The sequence below is a fragment of the Etheostoma spectabile genome, chromosome 21, assembly GCF_008692095.1.
Source record: "Etheostoma spectabile isolate EspeVRDwgs_2016 chromosome 21, UIUC_Espe_1.0, whole genome shotgun sequence".
NCBI classification, from domain to species: Eukaryota; Metazoa; Chordata; class Actinopteri; order Perciformes; family Percidae; genus Etheostoma; species Etheostoma spectabile.
In genome coordinates this window covers 16,823,379-16,846,578 of record NC_045753.1, presented here as the reverse complement: position 1 = coordinate 16,846,578, position 23,200 = coordinate 16,823,379, and the positions used below count along the sequence as shown (strand labels likewise).

General features: G+C 37.8%; 1 protein-coding gene across 31 annotated transcripts in view; it reads right to left on the bottom strand.

The window, feature by feature from the left end:
* Window positions 1-1,445: 1,445 nt before the first annotated feature.
* The window catches only part of LOC116671648 (calcium-activated potassium channel subunit alpha-1), a 95,036-nt gene continuing 73,281 nt past the window's right edge, over window positions 1,446-23,200 (bottom strand). For 10 of the 31 annotated variants that reach the window (XM_032503005.1, XM_032503007.1, XM_032503006.1 and 7 more), the window contains 12 exons: window positions 21,845-21,938; window positions 16,226-16,349; window positions 15,630-15,854; window positions 14,792-14,984; window positions 13,749-13,862; window positions 13,470-13,562; window positions 12,387-12,517; window positions 11,438-11,632; window positions 10,827-10,945; window positions 10,482-10,703; window positions 4,583-4,611; window positions 1,446-3,699 (listed from right to left, as the gene is read on the bottom strand). In XM_032503005.1, the coding sequence (XP_032358896.1) occupies window positions 3,548-3,699; window positions 4,583-4,611; window positions 10,482-10,703; window positions 10,827-10,945; window positions 11,438-11,632; window positions 12,387-12,517; window positions 13,470-13,562; window positions 13,749-13,862; window positions 14,792-14,984; window positions 15,630-15,854; window positions 16,226-16,349; window positions 21,845-21,938 (1,691 nt within the window). In that variant the 3' untranslated portion in view covers window positions 1,446-3,547. The remainder of the gene's footprint in view (window positions 3,700-4,582; window positions 4,612-10,481; window positions 10,704-10,826; window positions 10,946-11,437; window positions 11,633-12,386; window positions 12,518-13,469; window positions 13,563-13,748; window positions 13,863-14,791; window positions 14,985-15,629; window positions 15,855-16,225; window positions 16,350-21,844; window positions 21,939-23,200) is intronic. The other 21 variants (XM_032503031.1, XM_032503030.1, XM_032503008.1 and 18 more) reach the window with 5 other exon arrangements.

Here is a 23,200-nt window from a genome sequence, read left to right as displayed (position 1 = left end):
TACAGTAACATGTTTGACCAAGAGGTCAGGTAGGCCAGTGGTTCACAACTTGTTTTGTAATGTAACCCCACAGGCATTACATCGGTTCAAGTACCCCTTAAGGCTCTGACACACCAACCCGATGGCCGACCATCGGCAGAAAAGGCAGCCGGACTGACTGCCTCCCAGAGTTGGTCAAAAAAGTGCCTCGGAACGCACCAAAGCGACGCCAACTTGAGTATACGTTCGGCGCGTGCGCAATATGTAATACATCTCCATAACAGCAGGTGGCACTAATCTGTATTGCCGCCCAAAAAATGAAAACCGGCAGCTGATTGAATGAACGCGTCGCGTGGGTCGGGCTTCTCCAGAATTTTAAAACTGACCATAATGGTGGCTCGTTTGGAATGCAATCTCATATTTTGAGAAAATAGTTCACTGTAACGTGTTTCTGAAATAATTTTAAGTGAGAAATAGGCCAGACAGTTGCTGAATCTGTCTTTGTTTCACATCGACAAAGATTTTTGTCGGATTTTGAGAGGTGTTTGTCATGCTCATCCCTCTCGTCATTTCCGGGTTAGCACTCAACCAATCAGATTGGTCATTAAGTCTGAGTGTCCACCTTATCATACCAGTTTTTAAATCCTGTTTATGTGATCATTTTCCTCCTAAACACAGATATGTGGATGCATATTTTCTTTAAAATCTGGTTAAGAATCACTTAGCTACAGGTTGGCTGTCAAAAACCATACTTGAATATGGTTAGATGACACTACAGTTAGATTTTACATCACGTCCCTCCTTTGTTTCTTCTCTCTTAATGTTACTGAGCTGAGACAAATCTGAGAAATCTGTAGTAATCATTGTGATTCAACTCAACCATTGAGATTATTTATTTTAGTTCCTTGCAAACTTATATCCAACATTGATTGATAATTAACCTTAATTATTGAGACAATTGGCATCATAATTTGACAGAGCCTAACCTTTATAAAAAATCCATTTAAATTAACAGATTTCCTCACAGCTCATATATGAAGTAATCAGGTGTGATGGTGTGATGCTACGTGTGTTTGTTTACTAAGAAGGTGACACTGCCACTGGCAGGAAGATCAGGGAAATCAGTGGCTTCTCTGTGAGGCGTTAGACTTCTATTATTGGCATGCTGACAGTCTCCCACAGCGCCATGGTGTATAAAATTGTTATCGGGAAACATGATAGGCCCTCTCCATCCCCGAGGTGAGACTGTGGAGAGTGTTTTTCATCAGCCATTATCCAGAGGGTGCACCGAGGTGTCCTGTGTTACATCATCAGTCTGGCAATCAGAAAGTACCTAATGTCATCATCTAAGGACAAGGCTAAACATAGTCCTTCTTTGATAGATGCATGTGTAAAATGTGGCCTACTAATGGTTTCTGTACTGAGCCTCATGTCTAACCATTAGCCATGCACGTACAGAAACGTCCTAGAACACAATACATCAGCTTTTAATTTGTGAAAATACAAAATGAAATCATGTACAATTTTATGTACAAGCCTATTTATACAAGACAATAAACGGTATTTATTATTGGGTATTATTATGACATAGTCAGAAATATCAACTTAGCACTGTCGCATTGTATCCACAAGTCAATGTGCTAAAAAGAAATTCACAAAACCATACAAACTAGACTGTAATGCCGAATTTCTCTCAACCCCACAGGTACAGTCAAACAAGAACACACTAGAAAGAAATGGTTTACATTAAGCTTTACAGATTTCTTTGAAGAATACATAAAATGAATTGCTATCAGGCTCTGTTATTGAAGATGGATCATTTCAAAATAGTTTTAAGACTTCAAATTATTTACTACAGTTCTATTTATCTCCAGGGAATTACAGTTTTTTATTAAGAAATTCAAAGTATTTAAAAGAATGGTCTCTGAGTAAAGAGGAAGGTACATTTCTCAGTCACACAGCAGACATAACGTTTGCTTAAATTCAGCTAAACTAGCCTCTTTTCGCAACAGTGGGTCTTCTGAGTCCTCCGTTGGCTTCAGCACTGCCTGGCACATAGCTGGCACTGAGAAATGGATGGTTTAAATGTTCTCTGTGCCTGTAAAAATGTCACAGCCCCTTTCTTTTCACATCCAACATGAGTCCTAGCCTAGACTGTGACACATCCTCTGTGGATTAGGCTTGAGTTTTATTTATTTATTTTTTACCTTTCTTTCCCCTTCATTGATTCTGAACTAAAGTGACAAGAGTGCCAATATAGCTATGTTTTATCATTTAAATGAGACAAGATTAATAACCACTCTGCATTCTGGACTCATGCATTTACAAATGATCTGTGCTTCATTAGTTGTTTGTTTTATGAATGAATCAGATATAATTGATCACCAAGATGAACACATAAATAGCCAAAATAACATTTTATGATAGAGCTGTTTTTCACGTATCTACAAAAAGCTTTAACGTCTATGAGTATGGCATTAAGATTGGTCATGGAGAACATAAGAGTGCTTAATGGCCTCCAAGACAATCTTGTGTCAGGCAGTGCTTCCAGCCAAAGAAGGACTTAAAGATGCCCACTTTTTACGATATGAGGCTTTTACATTCAGGCTACAGTCTTATTATATGGTGCCATGCTATACCATAGTATTTAGCTGTGCTGTCTATGTTGTCTTAGATAAATAAATATCTCTGTCACTGTATTATAAACTCTATATTATGATTATAAATCTGATTTTGTTGGTCGACAACAAAACAGCTCTATCATATTTGGCTATTGTCGAAAAGATAAAGAATATTCCTAACATTTTACCCCTGGAGAAACTTTGCAGATACTTAAAAGCTGTACTTAATACAATTTCTGGGGTTTTGGACATTGCAACCAAATTGCAACATGAAATAACTTATAACAAACGACTCAAAAAGGCAAAAATAAGACAAATATAAATGGATAAAGATAAGGCTGGAGCCAAATGCCATTTACACATGGACACTGGCCATCTTAACTGTCACAAATGTTGTGAATTAGCTCCAAATGGCAAAGGAATCACTGAGTCAGTCACTAACAATGCCATTGCTGTGGGATCACAGGTCGATGTCAAATACACATCTTAACATACTGTACAGCATAACTGCAACACTGGGTTAAGTCAATGCAGTAGTAGTTGTTCATCAGCAGTTAAAAATGCAACCTTTACAATAGCAAAACAGTTATTATAATCACCTCAGTAAGTAGTTGTAGTTATTTTTACATTGCTCCTTCAAGTGAAACTCATTCCCCAAAATAGAACAAAAAGTCATGGAGTCTGGTCACCATTAAAGATTAGCTATGCAAACTAATAGTTGAGGGGTTGCAACATTTGACTATGATTGTCTTCATGTATATTTTATGTATGATAATAAATCTGCTTGTACAATAAGCTGCAGAGGTGTATGAGGAAAGCAGTTTGTGTTTGTCTCATCTTCGTCAATTAATGATTTATGTTTGCAGATGAGAAGATCACCCCAATCCCAGTCTGACAACTACACAATGAGTCTTCTGGGACTCCAGGTGTCAGTGTGTGTCCAGAGCTCAGCACTCATCTTCTGCTTCTCTGATGGGTGGAATCAAGCTGCTTGTGGATTTATACTGACTGACTTGGTTGATAGCGAGCTTATTCACAGGCTTGATCTGCATGGTCCTCAGGTGGGCATTCTCTGGCTCATCTGTAAACCATGTCTTTTCTGAGAAAGAGGCAAAATCATACAGAGACAAAGAAGAGGGACAGTTAATGCTACATGGACATCCATGACAATGTCAGTGTTTGTTTTTTCAACTGCACACAGAACATAGGGAGGACATTGTATATTTTAAAAGAAATACTCATTTTAATTGATTTTGTAGAAAGATATTTTGACATGATAAAAGTATGCTCAAAGATGACTTTTTTTTGAATGGCGAATATGTGTTAGTGTCCCAGAGAATGGCTTCTAATGTCACTAATTTCATGGCCAAAAATGTGTGTTATATAAAGTATTTACGTATATACAGTATATACACCATACGGCCATTTAAGCATGCTGTTTTGTTGGGACAGCAGACATCACCAGAGGTCACCAGTTCAAGTGTTTTTTTATACGTCAGTGTACCAAATTAGAAGTTAATACTTTTAACTTCACAGTCCATACTGTAAAGGGTTTTATCTTTTGAAGGGGCTTCAGTCTTCTGATGCAACTTACTTTTCTTTGAAAAGGAAATGGATAGTCTGGCATTATAAATCGCTGGTGATTGATCTACTTGGCAATGTCCATGGTCATGCATTTTCATCAACATGACTTAAGGCAGTGGTGCAGTACATTAACACATATGCCAGTAGATTCATTTAGCCAATAATAAAAACATCAAACATCACTTGATCCAGAATAAAGTGAAGTAGCATCAAACCATTCGGTTGCAATCACATTCTACAGTCAAACCTACAGTGAGCTGTATTGGATACGTCATAACTATGCAGTCCTGATGCAGTCATTTGGAAACACTAAACTACTTGGCTTTCATTCAGAGGGCAAGGACATGACCATATTCAATACATTATTTAACATCATGCATAATCATTCACATCCATACCTTGGCCCATTCTATTCATCCTTGTTGCACTTTGGAAAAAGAAAGTGGTACACTAAATGTAAGCTAAATGGTAAATACTAATATGACCATTAATAACAGAAACGGCACAGCATAACGATCAAAGGTATAAAAACAGCAGATGCTCTCATTACATATGGATGTGGAATAGGTTAAACAGTAGGGTTTGACCAACAACTCAAAAATAAAGAAAACAGAACAGTATCATGTCAGAAAATCTTTAGGTGCCACTTCTATGCATTTAGCCACTGTAGCATGTGTCAACCAGCCATATTGTGTGCATGCCTGTTGCCAAAGCAATTGAAAAGATGATGTCCATGTTTAGATTCATATTCTGAAACCCAATGAGCAGCATGCAGCTAACATAGCAAATGTGTAATATTATATACTTTGATCAGCACAAAACAAGCAACTTCAGGGAGAAATAAATGTATTTCTATAAAAGGTGCTATGCAAATGGATTTGTGCAGCTGAACATGTTGTTTTTCTTCAAATAAGAACAGATTACTAACCATAGAAAGCTTGTAGTGTTCATTCAGCAGCTGTGAAAATGTAACATGCTCATATATATTTTTAAATGAACAGTCAAAGAATAATTGAATGTGAAAATGTTCCCATGGAAACAATATATTATAAAGTACTTGGAGAACGCATACCTCCACCAATTCTGCAAAATACTTAATATGTCAGTGATAGAAAATGTTTAGACATTTGTAATCAAAATACACACTGAGATGGACAATAATGATTATTAACAATAGCAGCCGCAATAGTTGGGAAAAAACTCTACATCTTGTCTGGGAATACTACATTGCATGATGTAATGAGTTAAGGCCGTTTAAATTTGTCATGTTGCTGTATTGCCAACCATGGTCACAAACTCTTTGTGTGTTTGTGTCTGTATTGAAAACAACAGTTGGGAATTTCCAGTCTACTTTGAGTATCTGGTTCCTGTCCTATATAAGGTGCCAGTCCAAGTCCATGTTTTTGATGGAGGACTTCACAGCTAAGCTAAGTAGGAAACCTATAGTCCCTATAGGTTTCTAACTAGCTTAGCTTATTTCAACATACTATACTATTACTTTTTTCGACACACTATACTATGACTTTTTATTTATTTTTTTCAATATACTATACAATGACTTTTAATGATTTTTTTTGACATACTTTACTATGACTTTATTTTTTCGACATACTATACAATGACTTTTTAATGATTTTTTTCCGACATACTATTACTTTTTTCGACATTCTATACTATGACTTTTTATGATTTTTTTGGACATACTATACAATGACTTTTTTTGACATACTATACATTTAATTTTTATGACATACTATGACTTTATGATATTTTCCGACATACTATCCAATGACATTTTTCAAAAAGGTTTTCTCCAGGCATTTTATCTGCACAGTAACAGGAAGACATTCAGCAGGGTGTCCAGGACTGGTATTGAGCCCTGGATGCTGTGATTAGAATTTATCCTTAATGGTACACACCCTAACCACTGAGCTACCAGGATTTCTACAACGTTTACAGTTACAGTACTACACAATAACTTTTTAGTGATTTTTTTTTAACATACTATACAATTACTTTTTTCGACATACTACACTGACTTTTTACCATGACATTTTTATGATTTTTTTCATGACATACTATGACTTTTTTCGACATACTATACTATGACTTTTTAAGATTTTTTTTCCAACATACTATGACTTTTTAAGATTTTTTTTCCAACATACTATGACTTTTTATGATTTTTTTCCGACATACTATACAATGACTTTTAATTATTTTTTCGACATACTGTACTATGACTTTTTATGATTTTTTTGGACATACTATACAATGACTTTTAATTATTTTTTCGACATACTATACTATGACTTTTATGATTTTTTTCCGACATACTATGACTTTTTCCAACATTCCTTATATTCCTTATATTTCTTTATTTCTTGTATTTCTACTCTATTTATAATATTGTGCAACTACAACACAGAGTTTCCCTTCGGGGATCAATAAAGTATTTCTGATTCTGATTCTGATATACCATCACTTTTAATGTTTTTTTTCCGACATGCTATGACTTTTTTCGCGGACTATACATTTACTTTTTATGACTTTTTTTGACATATTATACTATGACCTTACACTATTTTCCGACATACTATCCAATGACATTTTTCAGAAAGGTTTTCTTCAGGCATTTTATCTGCACAGTAACAGGAAGACATTCAGCAGGGTGTCCAGGACTGGTATTGAGCCCTGGATGCTGTGATTAGAATTTATCCTTAATGGTACACACCCTAACCACTGAGCTACCAGGATTTCTACAACGTTTACAGTTGATTTATTTTAACATGACATACTATGACTTTTTTCAACATACCATACAATGACTTTTTTTTTTTTTTTTGACATAATGTATTGTGACTTAAACAAACTATACTATGACTTATTTATGTTATTTTTCCGGCATACTTTACTATTACTTTTTTCTACATAAAATACTATGACTTTTTACAATTTTTTTCAACATACACTGTTACTTTTTTTGACATTCTATAATATGACTTTTTTATGATTTTGTTTCGACATACTCTATTACTATTAGATTTTTGTGACATACTATACTATGACCTTTATCATTGGTTTTCAAAACATTATAATCAGACCCCCTGATTTAAGTGCGCAATTAACAACCGCATTGGTCTTAAAATAGCAAAGACACTTGTGTTGGGCTTTGTGCCGCACAAGGTTCAAGATAGGGCCCCATAACTTTTTATGAGATACTATACATTAAAATCTTTTTTTGACATACTATACAAGTTTAATGACTTTTTTGACAAACTATACTATGAATTTTTAAAATCTTTTTTCAACATACTTTACTATATGCAATTTATGATTTTTTTTTTTAAACACTATACTGACTTCCCCCCCCCCCTTTATTAGATAGAGAGAGACTGGACAGACGTGAAATTGGATTCGAACCCTGGCTGTTGCAGGACTCAGCCGACATGGGGTGAGCACACTAACTGAGTGAGCTATTTGAGTGAGCTATGCTTTTTTTATGACTTTGGCTGAAATGACTCATATGTCAAAACAAATGATAAAATCCATCACTAAATTGAAACATATATAAAGTTTATGAAAGGCGCCTTTGATTGAAATTTTTACAGAAGGTTTTGTAGACTGCAAAAATAATCGATCATTGAAATTTGCAAACACCCTAAATAAACAAGAGTACATATCTCGCCTTCTGTACCATGTCCACCTTATCATTTCACCCACAGCTGAACCATCACCTTCTTGGTGTCTTATGGATGTATCTTTGTTAAGTGCTGGGGCTCTTGTATTGAGGCATTCAGTCAGAGAACTGTGTCTATATTTATCCAGGTTTTGGCATATCAGAGATTTTGTTTGTGGTTTTCATGGACAGAATCTACAGCAGAAGCTGAGGAGTGGAGAATCTCTGGCATAGTGACTTTAGGGCTTGACATCAAGTTTTTTGCTGATGATGCAGTTCTGTTTGCTTCTTTGAACCATGACCCTCAGAAAACACTGGCGCAGTTGCTTATTATCCAGTTTATGGTAAAAATTAAATTACTGCTAATCCAACAATTAAGAATAACCATGTTGTTAGATAGACCTTCACTAAAATGGCTGAAAAAAAGTTTAGCAAATATAAAATATTCAAATGTGACATTCATATGTGAAGACAATATAATTATAATAGTGGAGTAACTTTATTAATTACTGACATATTTTACTTTCAAATATCTTGACATAATTAATACTTCCTGGTGGCAAGATTAAAAGAAGAATAGAAATCAAAAGACATTAAAAGAAAAAGCTGTTCAGTATTTCATAGACATGACACACTTTGAATTTTAAGACAGAATTTAAAGTGCAGTTACAATAAGGTACATTTTTAATTTAAACAAAACAAACAAGTTTCAACAGAGCAAAACTTGTAATGTTATAAAATGGAGAAACCAAGTGACCTTGAGCACAGATGTGAAAGTTATTAACACAAGAAAGCACAGTATAAGTAAAATGTCTGGAAATGTTTGCCAATTCCTACTCTGAGGGGACATGTATTTTGTGTTGGCCAATAATACACATAGATTATTTTGCTTTAAGGGCCCTTCCTTCACTATTTAATTGGACTTAGTTGTAGAAACAAACCCTACATACCCTTTTCGTACATTCACTATAAACAAAATGTTATCTGTTGACATCTTGCTTCTGGATGGGTTTCTAAAATAACAGAAGACTGTTACATCATGACAGAATTACTCACAGCCCCAGTAAAGGTTTATTGTGGTCCTTGTCATAAGAAATATACAAAAAACAAAAAAAGACAGAAGCCCTTTGTGGTGTCCTACTTTGCCCTACGGCCCTGCTCAAGGGGCGACCCACACTGTTCTGTACTGCATGGGGTTGATGAATGCAAATTTAAGCCATATACGCATGGGACTAGTTTTACCACAGGAGAGGGAAGTCGTGTCATTCATTGTATGCAGGATAAATGAAGCCTTTATTTTACTGTATTTACTGACATTATCCCCGCCTAAGGTGTCAATGCTCTGTCAGAACTTCCATTTATAATTGCCAACGTAACCCATACAACCCCAATTCACAGAGATGCCAATTCGCACAGGGCTAATATTATCACACAACATCTGTTTTTGCCGAAATGTGGTAGTAATCGTGACGTTGACATTTTTACATAAAAAATGACATGGCAGATTAGCGTGGGACAGACGATCTTGAGTTAGTTAACCCTGCGATGAGGGAAACTCTGGGTTTTCTGTTTCAGAAAGGGAGGTTAATCAAACCTGAGCGAGAGGTAACTCCAGCTTTTCAGCTTTTCAGAAAGAAAGGTAACGTAACCTCAGAGTCAATTACTATGGTAACTGAGCCTGTGAACCTAACCTGGTCGGAGCAGGGTTTTTTTAAGAAACCGAGTTTCTCTCTGACACAGTGCTCTTTCATTTCCTCATTCATTCATTCAGCCTGTATCAGGTGCATTTTAGCGCAGTTTGTTATCTGCATGAATAAAAAACAGTGTTGGTTTATTAACCATGTTAGGCAGACCATAAGGAAATCCGGAAATTACAAAAGTAAACAACAGCACGACATGCGACCACGGAACGGACCTGTTGTCCAGCTTGTAAAGCATGAGTTTGAAAAAATTTGAAATCAGTCAGCCATCTCCTGGGTCTTGGCTGTGTGGAAAGCAACAAACTTAAAATCAAAATACCCAAACCGGCAAGTGTCAGCAACATTTTTTTATTAAACGTCACCAAGGTAACATGTGATCTTTTGAAGTGCTGTCCCAATCCCATTGATACCTATCTGAGCCCATGTGGCAGCTGAGATCAATTAAGTCTGTGAGTCTTTAGTCCTCAGGGCTCACTTTGGGATTGGGCCTTTGAGATAGACTACAGATGTATTTTGATTTCAAGATAACTACTTATTTAAGTGGTATCGTTTTTCTTCCCAGTCTATCAGTTAATTTAACTGATTTAACTTAATTCTGAGTCAACTTACTAAGAGTTGATTGAAACAACTCAAATCAGCTGTTCTGTATCCAAAAACTCAGTTTCCCATCTCAGGGTAAATCAACTCAGAGTTCAGGGTTAGACTTAGAGATTGTTAAACCTCCTCCCTGAAATGGACCCCTTTAAGAATAGGGCTAAAGACATACAAGTAACACATACATACAAATACAGACAAACATACCCACATCAACACCCAGACATGTTACAGTCTGTTTGCAAAATGACACACAGAAACGTAACTATTGGCAGGCACTGTTCACGGACATAGACAGTCAGAGAGCTTTAGAGGGGCACATACTTTTGTTTGTCTCGTGAGTCCCTGCTTTTGGCGCGGTTGGTGCGGTTGGTCGCTGGGATAGAGTGGACGGAGGAGCTCTTTTTGCTGGAGGAATGGGATGAATGGGAAGAGTGGGAGAGGCTGGTTCGAGACTGGCCAGCGTTGTGGTCAAACTGCATCAGGCAGAATATCAGGTCTGAGGGCACCAGCTCAAACGCATATGGTGGATTGGTTATGACATACCTTGAGGGGAGAGTGAGAGCAGATATGAGGCCAGTTCCAAATTTAGTATAGGTTGAGAAAATGGTTCTTTTTGTGGCTTTTTTTGATTATCTAAATGCAAGCTCCAGTAAGATCCGTACTCACCGTTTGGTACATTGGCTTTGTGCGTTAAGATGTGCGTCTCGTAACCGATAGATGCCAAAGCACAACATGTTGTATGTTTTCAGTGCTTTACAAAACAGGTCACCATAACAACCACCATCCTAAAATACAGGGACAAAAAAAACAGTGTATTACAAAGTTTGTAATTTAACAAAAGAAACACTTTAAAAAAAGAGTCCTGAACTGATAATTGTTTATCTGATACAGATGGTAATTTAATTAGATTGAAACCATGTGTGCACTCTTTAGGTAATCCTAAAAGCTTTGCCACATCAGCATTCAAAACAACAAATTCGCAATCAGTGGATACTCACTTTTTAAAATTGGATAACATACTATATATAGCTATGGTCGTACTTTATTAATTTATGATCATGAAATGCAATGTTGCGCCAATACACTTATTTGAGTATGACTGGATTGGATCAAAACGATTTAATTGTCAAAGAACGCCCCTGTTTTCACTGTAACTTATCTAAGCTCTTAGGGGTAGGGGTAAGACAGAGAAATGGGATTCAGCCTTAGTCTGAATCCTTTCACTAAAGCAGTCAAAGATGTGCATAGCCCTTGGGTGACAAAGACCATCCACTTACCCCGAGGTCGGCAAAGGGCCCGTCGTACAAGGCCAGCTGTGCCACACGACACCTGTCCCTGTTCGCCAGCGTCTGCGGTGTGCTGTAGCCGCCCCGTAGCGCATTCTCCTCTGCCAGCAGCCCCTCCAGCTCCGGCGTCGCCCCGCCTGTTACCAATGTCCGGATCAAGGTGAGGATATTGTCATTGAAGTATGTCTAAAGGAATGAAGGTAAGGAGGGGGTAAATCCTTCAGCAAAGGCCACCGAAGTCACAACTGAATTTTCTGAATGTGCCAGTCGGGCTGAATGATGCTATCTAACCCAGCTCTGTTTTGTCACATTGCTCTGCACACTGATTGAAAAGACAGGAGAATCCAATTATTGTAGGTTACTCTCACTCCCATCAGAGAAAGACCCAGGAAGTACATGCACACATCCATGCTGTACAGTCGGTTATTTACAATTATATTACAATTATTTGAAGACGTTTTACAAACTGCATGTTAAGCCTGAAGATATACTTTTTGCTATTTTTTTAATTCCAACTAGTTAGTGCTTTGTTGATTTTAACAAGGGCAAATGTCTGCACCAGAGTCTCTTGTCTCCCTGCTTGTGCAGCACAGTGACATCTCCCTTGGCTGCTGACAGCACTATTGACTTAGATGATGGATGAGGGCTGTCCAGAAGGTAGCATTACCTTTGTCTACACTGGAGCGCACTTGAAAGCAGCTTTGTTCTAACCTCACTCAAACTGAAAGGCAGAAGTGAAGCCATCATACCTAGTGGAAATTCCAGTCTTGTCAACTATTCTTTTAACGTGAGTAGAGAGTGCCAACTTTTTGTGTGTCTGTATGTGCGTGTCAAACTGTGTTTTTTTTCACAACACTGACAGATATTACAATATATCACTGCACAGAAACCTCTATAATAAGATAATATAGTCTGTAAGATTTCATCAATTCTGACTTACAGCACTCATTAAGGAATCCAGCACACTGACGGCAAAGGCTGTCCCACAGGCAAAAGGCTGAGTCAGGTATAACTCTGTGTCAGGGTCGTCATCATCATCTTGGTCCAGGAACTGAACATTTGAGTCATTCACTATGGAGGTAAACATGTAAATTCCATCACTTGTTTTAAATTGTTCATGTTAATTTTCTTCACTACAAACAAGATCTCATGGAATGTATAATAAATATAAAATTATTACAAAATTCTTGATTCACATGAAAAGGAGGACACAGAAGTATAGTGGTTGTGCACAATCATCAGAAGCTGCAGATATGGACTGTATCAGAAATCAGTGTAGTTTGACAAATTTTTCTTAATTCCTTCGTTCCAAATTTTGACAAAATTGTAGTCTCTTTTAAGCGACTGAAATGAAACCGTGTCTGTTATGTGTTCAGCTTGGTGGCCAACTTGCCTCTGCCACATTCCATATCCAGGCCATGCACACTCATGACACCATGCATACTGTCAAAGCTTCAGGCTTTGATTCAAAGTCCTCCGGAAGTCAGTATCAGAAATACCGATATGCCATTGTTTGTTTTGTAAATCCAAGACAGAACTTCCAATTACTCGTACTTGCATGTCAAAACAAATGAAAGTATTTCATTGCCCCAGAACCTTCTTTGAAGATGTCTTTGAGCACAAAAACACATGCAGTAGCTTGAAGAAAGTAATGATGTAAAATGTAGTTGAAAAACTACTACTTCTGTGACGACAGAAATAAATGTCAGTCACATCGACAGGGCTGAGATGAAAGAAGGGCACTGGCCAGAGAATGTGATCCGACAGAAGATGCTATGAAAACCGCCACAAGGTCTTCTTGGGGATCAAAGGCCTTTTAATTCTTAGAAAAATAAAAGGGAAAAAATTTGCTTTGAGATAGGGGCCAAAACAAGACAGGCAATTTCAACCAGAACCAAGGGTAAAATGTGCTCAAAGTGATGCCATGGGAATGGACTGAGCCTCTTGTGCAGCGAGAGAAATCAAAAGAAAGCTGATATGGAGGCAGCAGCAGTTACAACACTGCAGTACAGGCACTTCTTACCCAGCTCAGTTATTATTTGTATGCTGGTCCCACTGCTTGTATCCTGACTGAATGAAATCACAGGCAGTTTTTTGCCTGGCTTTGCTAATGGTGCTAGACAAGTGTTGAGGAAAAACAGTTATTGGAGCATGTCAACAAGAGACAAAAAAAAAACTACACACATAAAAACTCAACTTTTTGTACGGTTAATCTGTTGACAGCCTCTAATTGCAAAAATATCTGTTTAAAACAATTTACAATATTGCATATTAATTTGCTGACACAAAACTACAAGCATACCTAGTTCGGTTATGATTGGAATATTTGCTCCAGTTGTGACAGAAGTCTGCCTCACTAATCCATGGACTGGGCTGTTTTCAGGAGAGGATCTATCCATTCCCGGTGGTGTAAAGCCTAAATAGACACACATGACAAAAGCACATCAGTTAATGAAATATTCAATTCTTCATCAGAGGCTACTAACAGACATAGCAGCAGAACTGACACACCAGGGATATTTCATACATTCCCGGCCACTTCTAAAACATGAAGTTGTTGAGTGCTATTTTACCGTATTCTTGTCAAGGTCCAATATTAGTCTATACATAATAGATGTGACATACTGCTCATTTTGTTTCCCTTAGATTGTGTCTGCATGGAGACGAAAACCTTTTACACACACACAAAAAGCATGTACAGTATGGAGCCATGAAATAGAAAATAAGTGACGCAAGATTGAATTCAAATTGACTTGACATTCCTTGCTTTCCTCAGAGTGACAAGTAAGCACATTAAATCAGTGATGTTGTATATATTATACATAGGCTGTGTTTTGACATCCATCACTTGCTGCTGACTAAGGCATATGTGAAGTCATACATGTGTTAGAGCTATAATGAAATTGGCAGGGATTATTTTTCTCTCTTCTCAGGTCAAAAGGTTTCTAAAAGCATTTCTCTCGACGCCAGAGAATGACCAATATTAAAGGCCATCTCAAGCTAACAGAGTGCTTCAGTTGCCGTTTTGAAAGCTGTAACATGCAATATTTATAAATTAAACACATTACATTATTTTGACAAAGTAGTCCCATATACTGAAAAAACTCTAATAAAATGTGTAAGCCAGGTAAGGCCTTTGTGCTGTGCGCAACGTTGTGCTTGTTGCCACCTATTATGTTTGTAAAGAAACCAGTTGTTCCAGTTACCTGAGGAATAGTCAGTAGAGTTTACTGTCAAATGCAGTGACACCAGGTCAGCCACGTAGCACCCAGTGAGGGATATTCTCTGTGCCAGGGCTCTGTCCCTTCCAGGCAGTGCAGTGAACTATGATAGGGCGCTCCTTACCTTGGGAATTAGCCTGCAAGACCCCGATGCTGTCGTCAAACAGCATGGATTTGATGTTGAGTGACGCCAAGATGCATTCTTTGTCCTGCAGTGATGCATCGTCAATATTGTTCTGATTGGCTGACAGAATGACACACATGTCGCAGAGGTTGATGTTGACAGCCCTCAGATCTGCCCGGCTCAACGGTGTGCCCTTTGAGAGGAAGTGAAGGAGAGAATTTGTTATCTCACCTATGTGATACAAGTGGTAAATGAAAATGTAGAAACTTTTTAATTGCAGTTTTTACCCTTGAGCCTCATGTCAACCTTGTCTCAAACAAAACACTTTAATACACTAATCTTTTCCTAACCTTAACCGAGCGCTTTAAATTGCTTGAGCAAAATCATAAAATGCTTAAGTGGCCAGGAGTAAATATTTCAAGTAAAACACATGAAATGCATTTTTCTTTTGAAATTTTGAGCAGAGTTATTACAATTCCTCCTGAAATGTCTGCCAAATCTTATGGCACTTAACCCAATAGTTGATCAGACATTTCACTCAGAAACACAAATGTCAACTCATGGTGGCCCTAGAGGAACAATCGGGATCACCAAAGGTATACGAATACAGTTTTTTGGGTACCATGAATGTCTGTACAAAACTTTATGGAAATGCACTCAATAGTTAAGATATTTCAGTCCAGACCAAAGTGTCTGACGTTTTGCTACAAAACATTTTTGCCAAAACAAATTAGAGTAGTTGCATATGAAAGTCCTTTTAGGAGACATGATTGTTTATTTAGTTGAACCTGTTACAGTAGATGAATACTTGAAAAATGGTGGTTAATGTGATACTTACAGGTAAAATGGAGACCTTCGGAAAATTGTGTAGAGTCTCCCACTCCCGCTTAAGATACTCAAGTGAGCCAACAAATACGATGTGCTTTAGCTCATGGTAGTGAAAGTTGCTCGCTCTCAGAGGCATAACAAAGTTTCGGAGACCGATCAACGCCGATTTCACGTCTCCAAATATACACACAACCACATGGCCACTCAGAACAGTCATGGCTGCCTCGCTCCGGGTCTGAGAAAGAAAGAAAGAACAAGTTTTTTTTTTTCTAAATTATGTTTATGACAAAGGTGGCTGAACTGGCTTTTTTTGCAACGTTAGTGCTTTCTCTTCTCTCAGTTGCCTACTCACCCATTAAAATATATCATGCAGTTCATGACTGCAATAGACTATGAAAGTGATTTGAAAAATGGCATATGTATTAGTACAAGAAATGTTCTAGGTACAGGGACCCCATATAGCAAATGACATGTCGAACACCTCATTACAGAGTGTTAAAGTGCCCTGTCAACCTCTGATGGTGCTTTATGACATGACACATCTGTCAGCGGGGAGAAGAGTGTCAGGGACAAACGACGTGTGCAGAGTAAAAGCGCAGAACCCACCAAGATGACCTTTTCGATGTCTTTGGACGGGCACCAGTGAAACATCCCTGTGGAGTCGTATTTCTTTACATTGTCGTCCATGCTCTCAATCTGCTCGTTCCCTGGGATGAGGAGCGGATCATGTCTGAAACAACCAAAAAGATGGGAGGGAGGGAATGAAAGAATACCGTCAGACACTGTAAATGTAGATTTAATTAACTAGTTATTGTCATTTGACTAATAAAGCTAAATTATAACATAATCTGAGAATATAATTCACAGGCAGATATCCAGTACATTATGTTTCACAGCACCTTTTGAAAACAAAATGGTGTACTACATGGGTAAATTAAGATTAAAAAGAGACAAGTAAAATCTGTCAATTAAAAGTGCAAAAATCACGTTTTTAATTGTCAAAAACAATCATCAATATACCATCGGAATATTTTGTTATCTTCAAATAAATAAAAAGTAGCTTTCTTCCTTTAATTTCCTTTTTGCTCATTTCTGTCAGGGGCCATCTGCAGAAATGCCAACAAAACTGCCATGTCATCAAGCAGAATGATATCAGCAGCGGCAGCCAGGCGGAAGGAGATGGCAGCAACACACTGCGTTGACTGGCATGAGCACGAAGATGCAATTACGCCCCCTTACTGCATCCAGCTTTTGACTTAGTGGGCTCTGTGGTAAAAGCTTTAACAGACCAGACTTTAAATATTTCAGCAATTTGCCCAATCATATTTGCTGTTCAAAGTGAAGGGTATTAATGTTTAAACGGAGCATCAGAACTACATAAACTAATTTCCCTAAGCGCAGTGGTGAGCTTCATCCTACCCAACACTGACCACTAAAGTGGTCTCCTGACATGAGTACCTGCTGTTGTACCACACTTGTTCAGAGTGAGCTTTTGACAGATACTCTTATGTTCACCTATCTCTATCTCGAGCTCCTAAGTTCCCCAAAAAAATTAGAAAAGCATAAAAACATACAATTACATACAAATTAGATTAATTTGCAAAGAACAAAAATCCCAAACAAAATGAATTTAAAAAAAATGTACATAGAAAATTGTATGAAATAATAGCTATAGCTTCCTTCTAACAGAAATAATGCATGTTCATACCCAAAATCAGGAGTTAGGATATAGCTTTAAGTTACTCCAGTAATCGTCAAATATTATTCAATTTTTCAATATGCTATAAAATAGCCATATATATATATATATATATATATATATATATATGTGGCTACTTTCTTGAGCCATATCATACATTTACCTTTTTATTTGACACATTCAAATGTACCCAGTTTTTAGCTTAAAATGTAGTTTGTTACTGTTTTAAAATATTACAGTTCCTGCAATTCTATTGTAACCAAGTTAAGGCATTTCCCATCTATCCATTTTCTAAAACGTCTATCATTGTTCAGAGTTGTAGCCGATCCCAGCATGCATTATGATATAGGTCCCCAGTGCATCACAGGGTTACATACAGTAGGCAGACAAACACATACTGTGCATTCACACATTTACAACTATGGGTAATAAGGACTATTTAACACAACAGAAATCATCCCATTGATATATTGTGTATGTATACAAAAATCACACGCAAAATAATGACATAAAGACATTCAATGCAATGCAAACTCTTTGCACATAAAGCAGAAATTGATAACATTTTATATTAGTTATAGGTTTTAATTTCCATTTTGTAATTACAGTTTGCTTGGAATACTTAATTTGGACATCATTTTGTAAAAAGATCACATCTTCCCGATATGGTTGAACTGAATTATTATTTCCCATTTGCCCACACTGCATGTCTTTGGACTGTGGGAGAAAGCCCGTACAAACTGAAGGAGAATATAGAAACCCTAAGAAGACCTAACCAGCCGATGCGGTCAAACACTATCAGCCACTATGGCAACAGTGCTAACCAAGGAGGCCAAGTGCTGCCCAACACAAGTCAGATTCAGATCAGAGTTAAAGATGTTATCTTCTGAAACTCAGACAGAGGCCTTCTGTCTCTGTCTAAAACCTTTTAAAATACTTCAAGTCTTCTCCCCCTAAGAAGAGCTTCTCTTTAATCCATGTAAGTACTCTAAAAGAATGCTACTTTAAGTAACATGTTAAGTATGCATGAAAGTGTCTGCTGAAACAACCATCCCTCAGGCTGCAGCAGACTGAAGCCAAAAAAGCCCGCCTTGGGCTTATATACCCCTAGGCCCTGGATGTCCTTTCAAGAATGGAATAAGTTGGAGAACAAAATGTCTTTCTACATTTCTAGAATCACATCTGTCAAAACAAATCTAACTTTGAAAGGAAACAGTGTGTGCACAATAAATTGTGTGGGTGAAACTATAAAAAAAAAAATATTTTAAAAGTCCAAAACATGTAAATGCTGGAGTGGGAGAAATCCCCTAGTTTCTGTCTAGCAATATTTAGACACTGACACCTTAAACGCTATTTCCATGTAGGAATGCTGCCAAGACTTTATGACTCTATTATCATTTAATCATTTGTTGATTTTTTTAAAATACAATTTTTCAGTCTATATTATAATTAATACAATTTGTAAAAATGTCTCAGAGCTCAAGGTAGCATCTTCAAAATACTGTCCAAAGCCCAAACATATTCAATAAAGAAATAAAGCAGCTTGATAAATGATGCTGATGTTAACAAATCCCCAGTAAATAAATAAATCGAAGTCAGCGCTATTTATCTATGACAATCATCTTTCCATAACTTGTGTGCTTTACATCCTCGGTTTCTGCTCGAGTTTGAAATGCAAGTTCTATTAAGAATGAAAGCATTTAGTGGTTTTACACCCCGGCTAAATATTTCATCAGAAGTCGAATGTTTCACCGTTCACTCAGTGGAGCTGCTGTCACTTCAGTTCGTCCTTGTGGAAAATGACTGGTGAGGCAGAGCTCTGCCAGGATAGCTATCGCTCACTGTCAGCCATGACGGCCTGTCACTCTCCTGCACTGCCAATTGCCTCAGCAGTCCTGCAGCAAACATGACGTGCATGTCACGGCACGGTCCGATGTGACCAAAAGCGTTGTGACATCCCACAATTAGATGTGTCTTATGACTCATCAAGGAGCCTGTGGAAATGGTGTTAATTTCAGTTAGGTCGTCATTGCTAAGTTCCAGACACGACTTGTTAGTTAGCTGATACATTTGGAAACAAAAGACAGTTCTGCTTCCATGGCTGATCACTTCCTCATTTTGTGCAGTTCTTTTTATTACACAGAGCAGAGGCATCTGTGAGAGTCTTTTCTGTAAGCACACTTCCAAACATTCAAAATGATCAGCAGCATAATTCACTACTTTAGTGGTAAGATGACATGTTTGAGAAGACTTCACATGTCATGACCGCAAAACATAAAGCCAGGTGTCTTCTAGAGGAGCGTAATGACAGCTGAGAAAGACATAAAGTAGAAGCTGAACATGCATATTATGTAAATTTTCTATTTCAGCATCACTGCACTAGCTGACTGTAACACTGCACAAGTAGTGAGGGCAAGCAAAGTCTTTGAAAATCCTCCCCATCATGCAAACTGACAAAGGCTCGCTCTTCAAAACCCACAGCCAATCTGCTGATCATTACTTATTTACAAAGGCCTTGAGACCACAGGTCCTGTAAAAACACATTTGATATATTATACACCCAGATGTTTTTTTTCTCGGCTTGTTGCAATGAAGTATCCCTAAGGCTACTGCAGCAAATCCCTCTCCGGCGTGTAGAAAGCAGACACACTGAATGAAATAACACATCCACCTGTACTGTATGGTGTATTAGCATGGCAAGTAGATGGATTGGTAGGCTGATATTTAACTGATGGCTATAGCATTAGAAATGCCTGGTTTTGTTTCCCAAGAGATTAGAAATAACCTGGAGCTATTCACTACTTTGAGCCAAATCAAAAATCTAACCCCAACAAACGCCCACCTGAAAAAACTGAGGCCATAGATCAAAAGGAGAATGCTAAATTATGTAAATAAACACTCCTTTTATGTACAATACTAAGCCACTTTAATGACTAATGTACTATGTTTTCTGATCTATATTTCATAGCATCAAACAATACAGACATTTGTGAGTTTAATTTCAGAACGTCAAATAAATAACATCCATATTAGCAATAGGAACATAAAGTCATCTGTCAGTCTTAATTCAATTGTATCCGTACAATTCCACTCTGTATACATCAGGCTGCAAGACTTCCCTGTTGCCCTGCAAGGGAAGTGTAACACGGCACTTAATGACAATGACTATTACTATTACCATCCCTGTAATGGCTTCTTGTTGAATAACAGTGTTATCTCCAGTCAAAATCAATAAGCGGCGATTTAATTTTAAGGGACAAGATAAAAGCAAGGTAGCATTTGAATTCACCTTTCATTGTGATGATACATATCATCTGTGGCCTTGCATGCTGAAAACAGCTCAGAGGGATACAATAGATGAATAGCCTTGGGCTATCTATCCTTTAGAGCCTCTCTGACTGGCTGGCGCTGTCATTAGTGCCAGGCCTGTTTAAGAGCTGCAGTCGGTGGGAGTCACTTAAAACATTGTGGCATAGGGCCCTTCTGAAAGTCGGACTTGTTTGCCACGAAAGGAAGGAGCACAAACATTTTATTTAGGATGTTTTCCCCTAATATATTTTTTTTGATATTTGAGTTTTTAAAAAAAATCATAGAAACGATACAGGTATTTGTTTGTGACCATGTGCAAAGTAAAAGTAATTGTTTAAAGTGTGATGAACCCACAGAGAAGTATCACCTAAATTTGCATCTTTCAGCTCATTGTTTTGGTTTTACGCCCGCAACTTAAAGGTGCTCTAAGCAATGTTGGGTGACATTACTTCTTGTTGATGTTCGAAATACAAACAAAAACAAAACGAGACTAGCTTGCCCCTCCCTCCTCCTCATCCCATCCCCTCCCTTCTGTGCTTCCGCGCACTAACCCCCCCACCCCCAAATCCTTCTTGTCGGTTATTGGCTGGAGTGCTGGAACACTGTGTGTGTATGCTTCGTGGTGCAGGTGGGCACAGTTTGTTTTTGTTGCTGTTTGTAGACCCTGGACTGTCTACAAAGACTGCAATTTTTACAGTGTGTTCAGGGGACAGGCAGCTTGCGGACAGTGAGGCGATGTTTGCTGTATGTGACAACAAATGTTCTAGCCTAAAACACGCGTGGCAATGGTTAGAGCCCCTTTAACTGTTTTGGTTCACCCTCCCCGCTCTCATCAACCTCGTTTGCCAAGTCTGATAAATCAAGTGTACAGTGTAAAAGACAGACAAAGTTAGCAACTGTCTGCTGAACATAAAGAAGCTAAAAATATTATTCTCAGGAATTGGAAGAGACCAAAAACAGAGCTAAAAAGAGAATGACTATTGAACTTACATTTGTTGGCGAAAGAGAGACAACTCAAAACGCTTGCTAAAGTTGCTCTGTGTGTGGTAAATGTACATATAAGCAACTGACACATTTTGGTAAAATAATTTAAATAAAATGTACTGATCAGTACATTTGCCAGTTAAATAATAAAAGTAATAACCACATTTTGAAAATAAATGTGTACTAACTCAACATACAAAAACAAAGCAGAAATATCAGCATTGTTGCCCTACCTCATTATCTTGGGTGAGGAGTTTGGAGAATTTCTCATGCCTCCGTTGCGTTGCTTTTTTTTAGGTGACAACGCCGACTGTTGGTCCTCTTCAACTGCAAACAAAGGCAACGGTATGAGGGAGCACATTTTTGGAAGACACTCAAATATACACAAATCAGTGACAGCAAAAGAACAAGGCACAATTTGAGGTCAGTGAATTCAAAGAGATATTACGGGTACAGAGACACAGAGTGGAAAGAGATGATGGGTGAACAAGATGGAGAGGACAGGACACTTTAACTTGTGTACAACGATAAACAGTTCAATGTTTGCATGATGACGAGAGCATACATCAGCACATCATTTTCATGATTGTGTAGGAAGGTGAAAACATGCAATAGTGCCATCATCAACCATCATGCCAATCGCTAAAGTCTTATCTGTGAGGTTTTATTTACCACCAACACAAATCCAGAGAACTATTGTAATCCAGATAATAGTACCACAAATACCTCAGAGTATTAGGATACTTTTATTTTTTTCAATCCTTTGTTAGTACAAATTTCCTCAAACATGGATTTGGATAGCTCCTCTTTCGGCCATGCTAATCTTTCACATTCTGATTCAACTAAGGTAATAACATCATGCATTCAGCATTATAAATGAGGCTTATTTATAAGAATGCTTTTGAGTCAATACTGAATCCAGTCTTGATTGCTGGTCTTTCTTTGTTTTGGAAGTGATGCCCTTGGCTCATATGATTATGTTGGTCCTTATGCCAGAGTAATTTATGTACAGCTGAGATGCCCCTGGACATCTTCTTTATCACTACACGAAACTGAGCTCTTCATAGGGAACAAATTACGTTTTATCCTTCAGTAAATTAATCAGCCAAATATTTTACAAGCTAATATTACAGCGGAAAAGAAAACAACTCTACTTTAAAATCAAAATAGGCAGCGAGAAAAGTGTCTTTGCTAATCGCATTTTAACAACCATCGTTAAGTGGGAAAAACTTCTCATGGAAAATACAATTGAGTATCTTTTAATGATAGTTTGAGCCGTCAACAACGAAGAAACTAAAAGAGCTTGATCCTGCTCCTTCAAGCACTGCTAGCATGTCTCAGAGTGACACTGTAATGGAAAATGTTGAGTTACGAGGGGCTTCCAGTGGAGAGGGATGCTCCAGCACACTGGCCCTTCACATCTTGCTTGGCCTGTTCAATATTTAATGTTTCACAGCTGACAGCTGCACACAGTGGGTCATTAGTAAGGAATGCTACACATGCAACCACTCCAGCCTGGCAAGCACATGCTTTGGTTGTGCTGTTGTTGAGTACAGGCCTGCCAAACACGCCAAGGAGAGGGGGGGAGG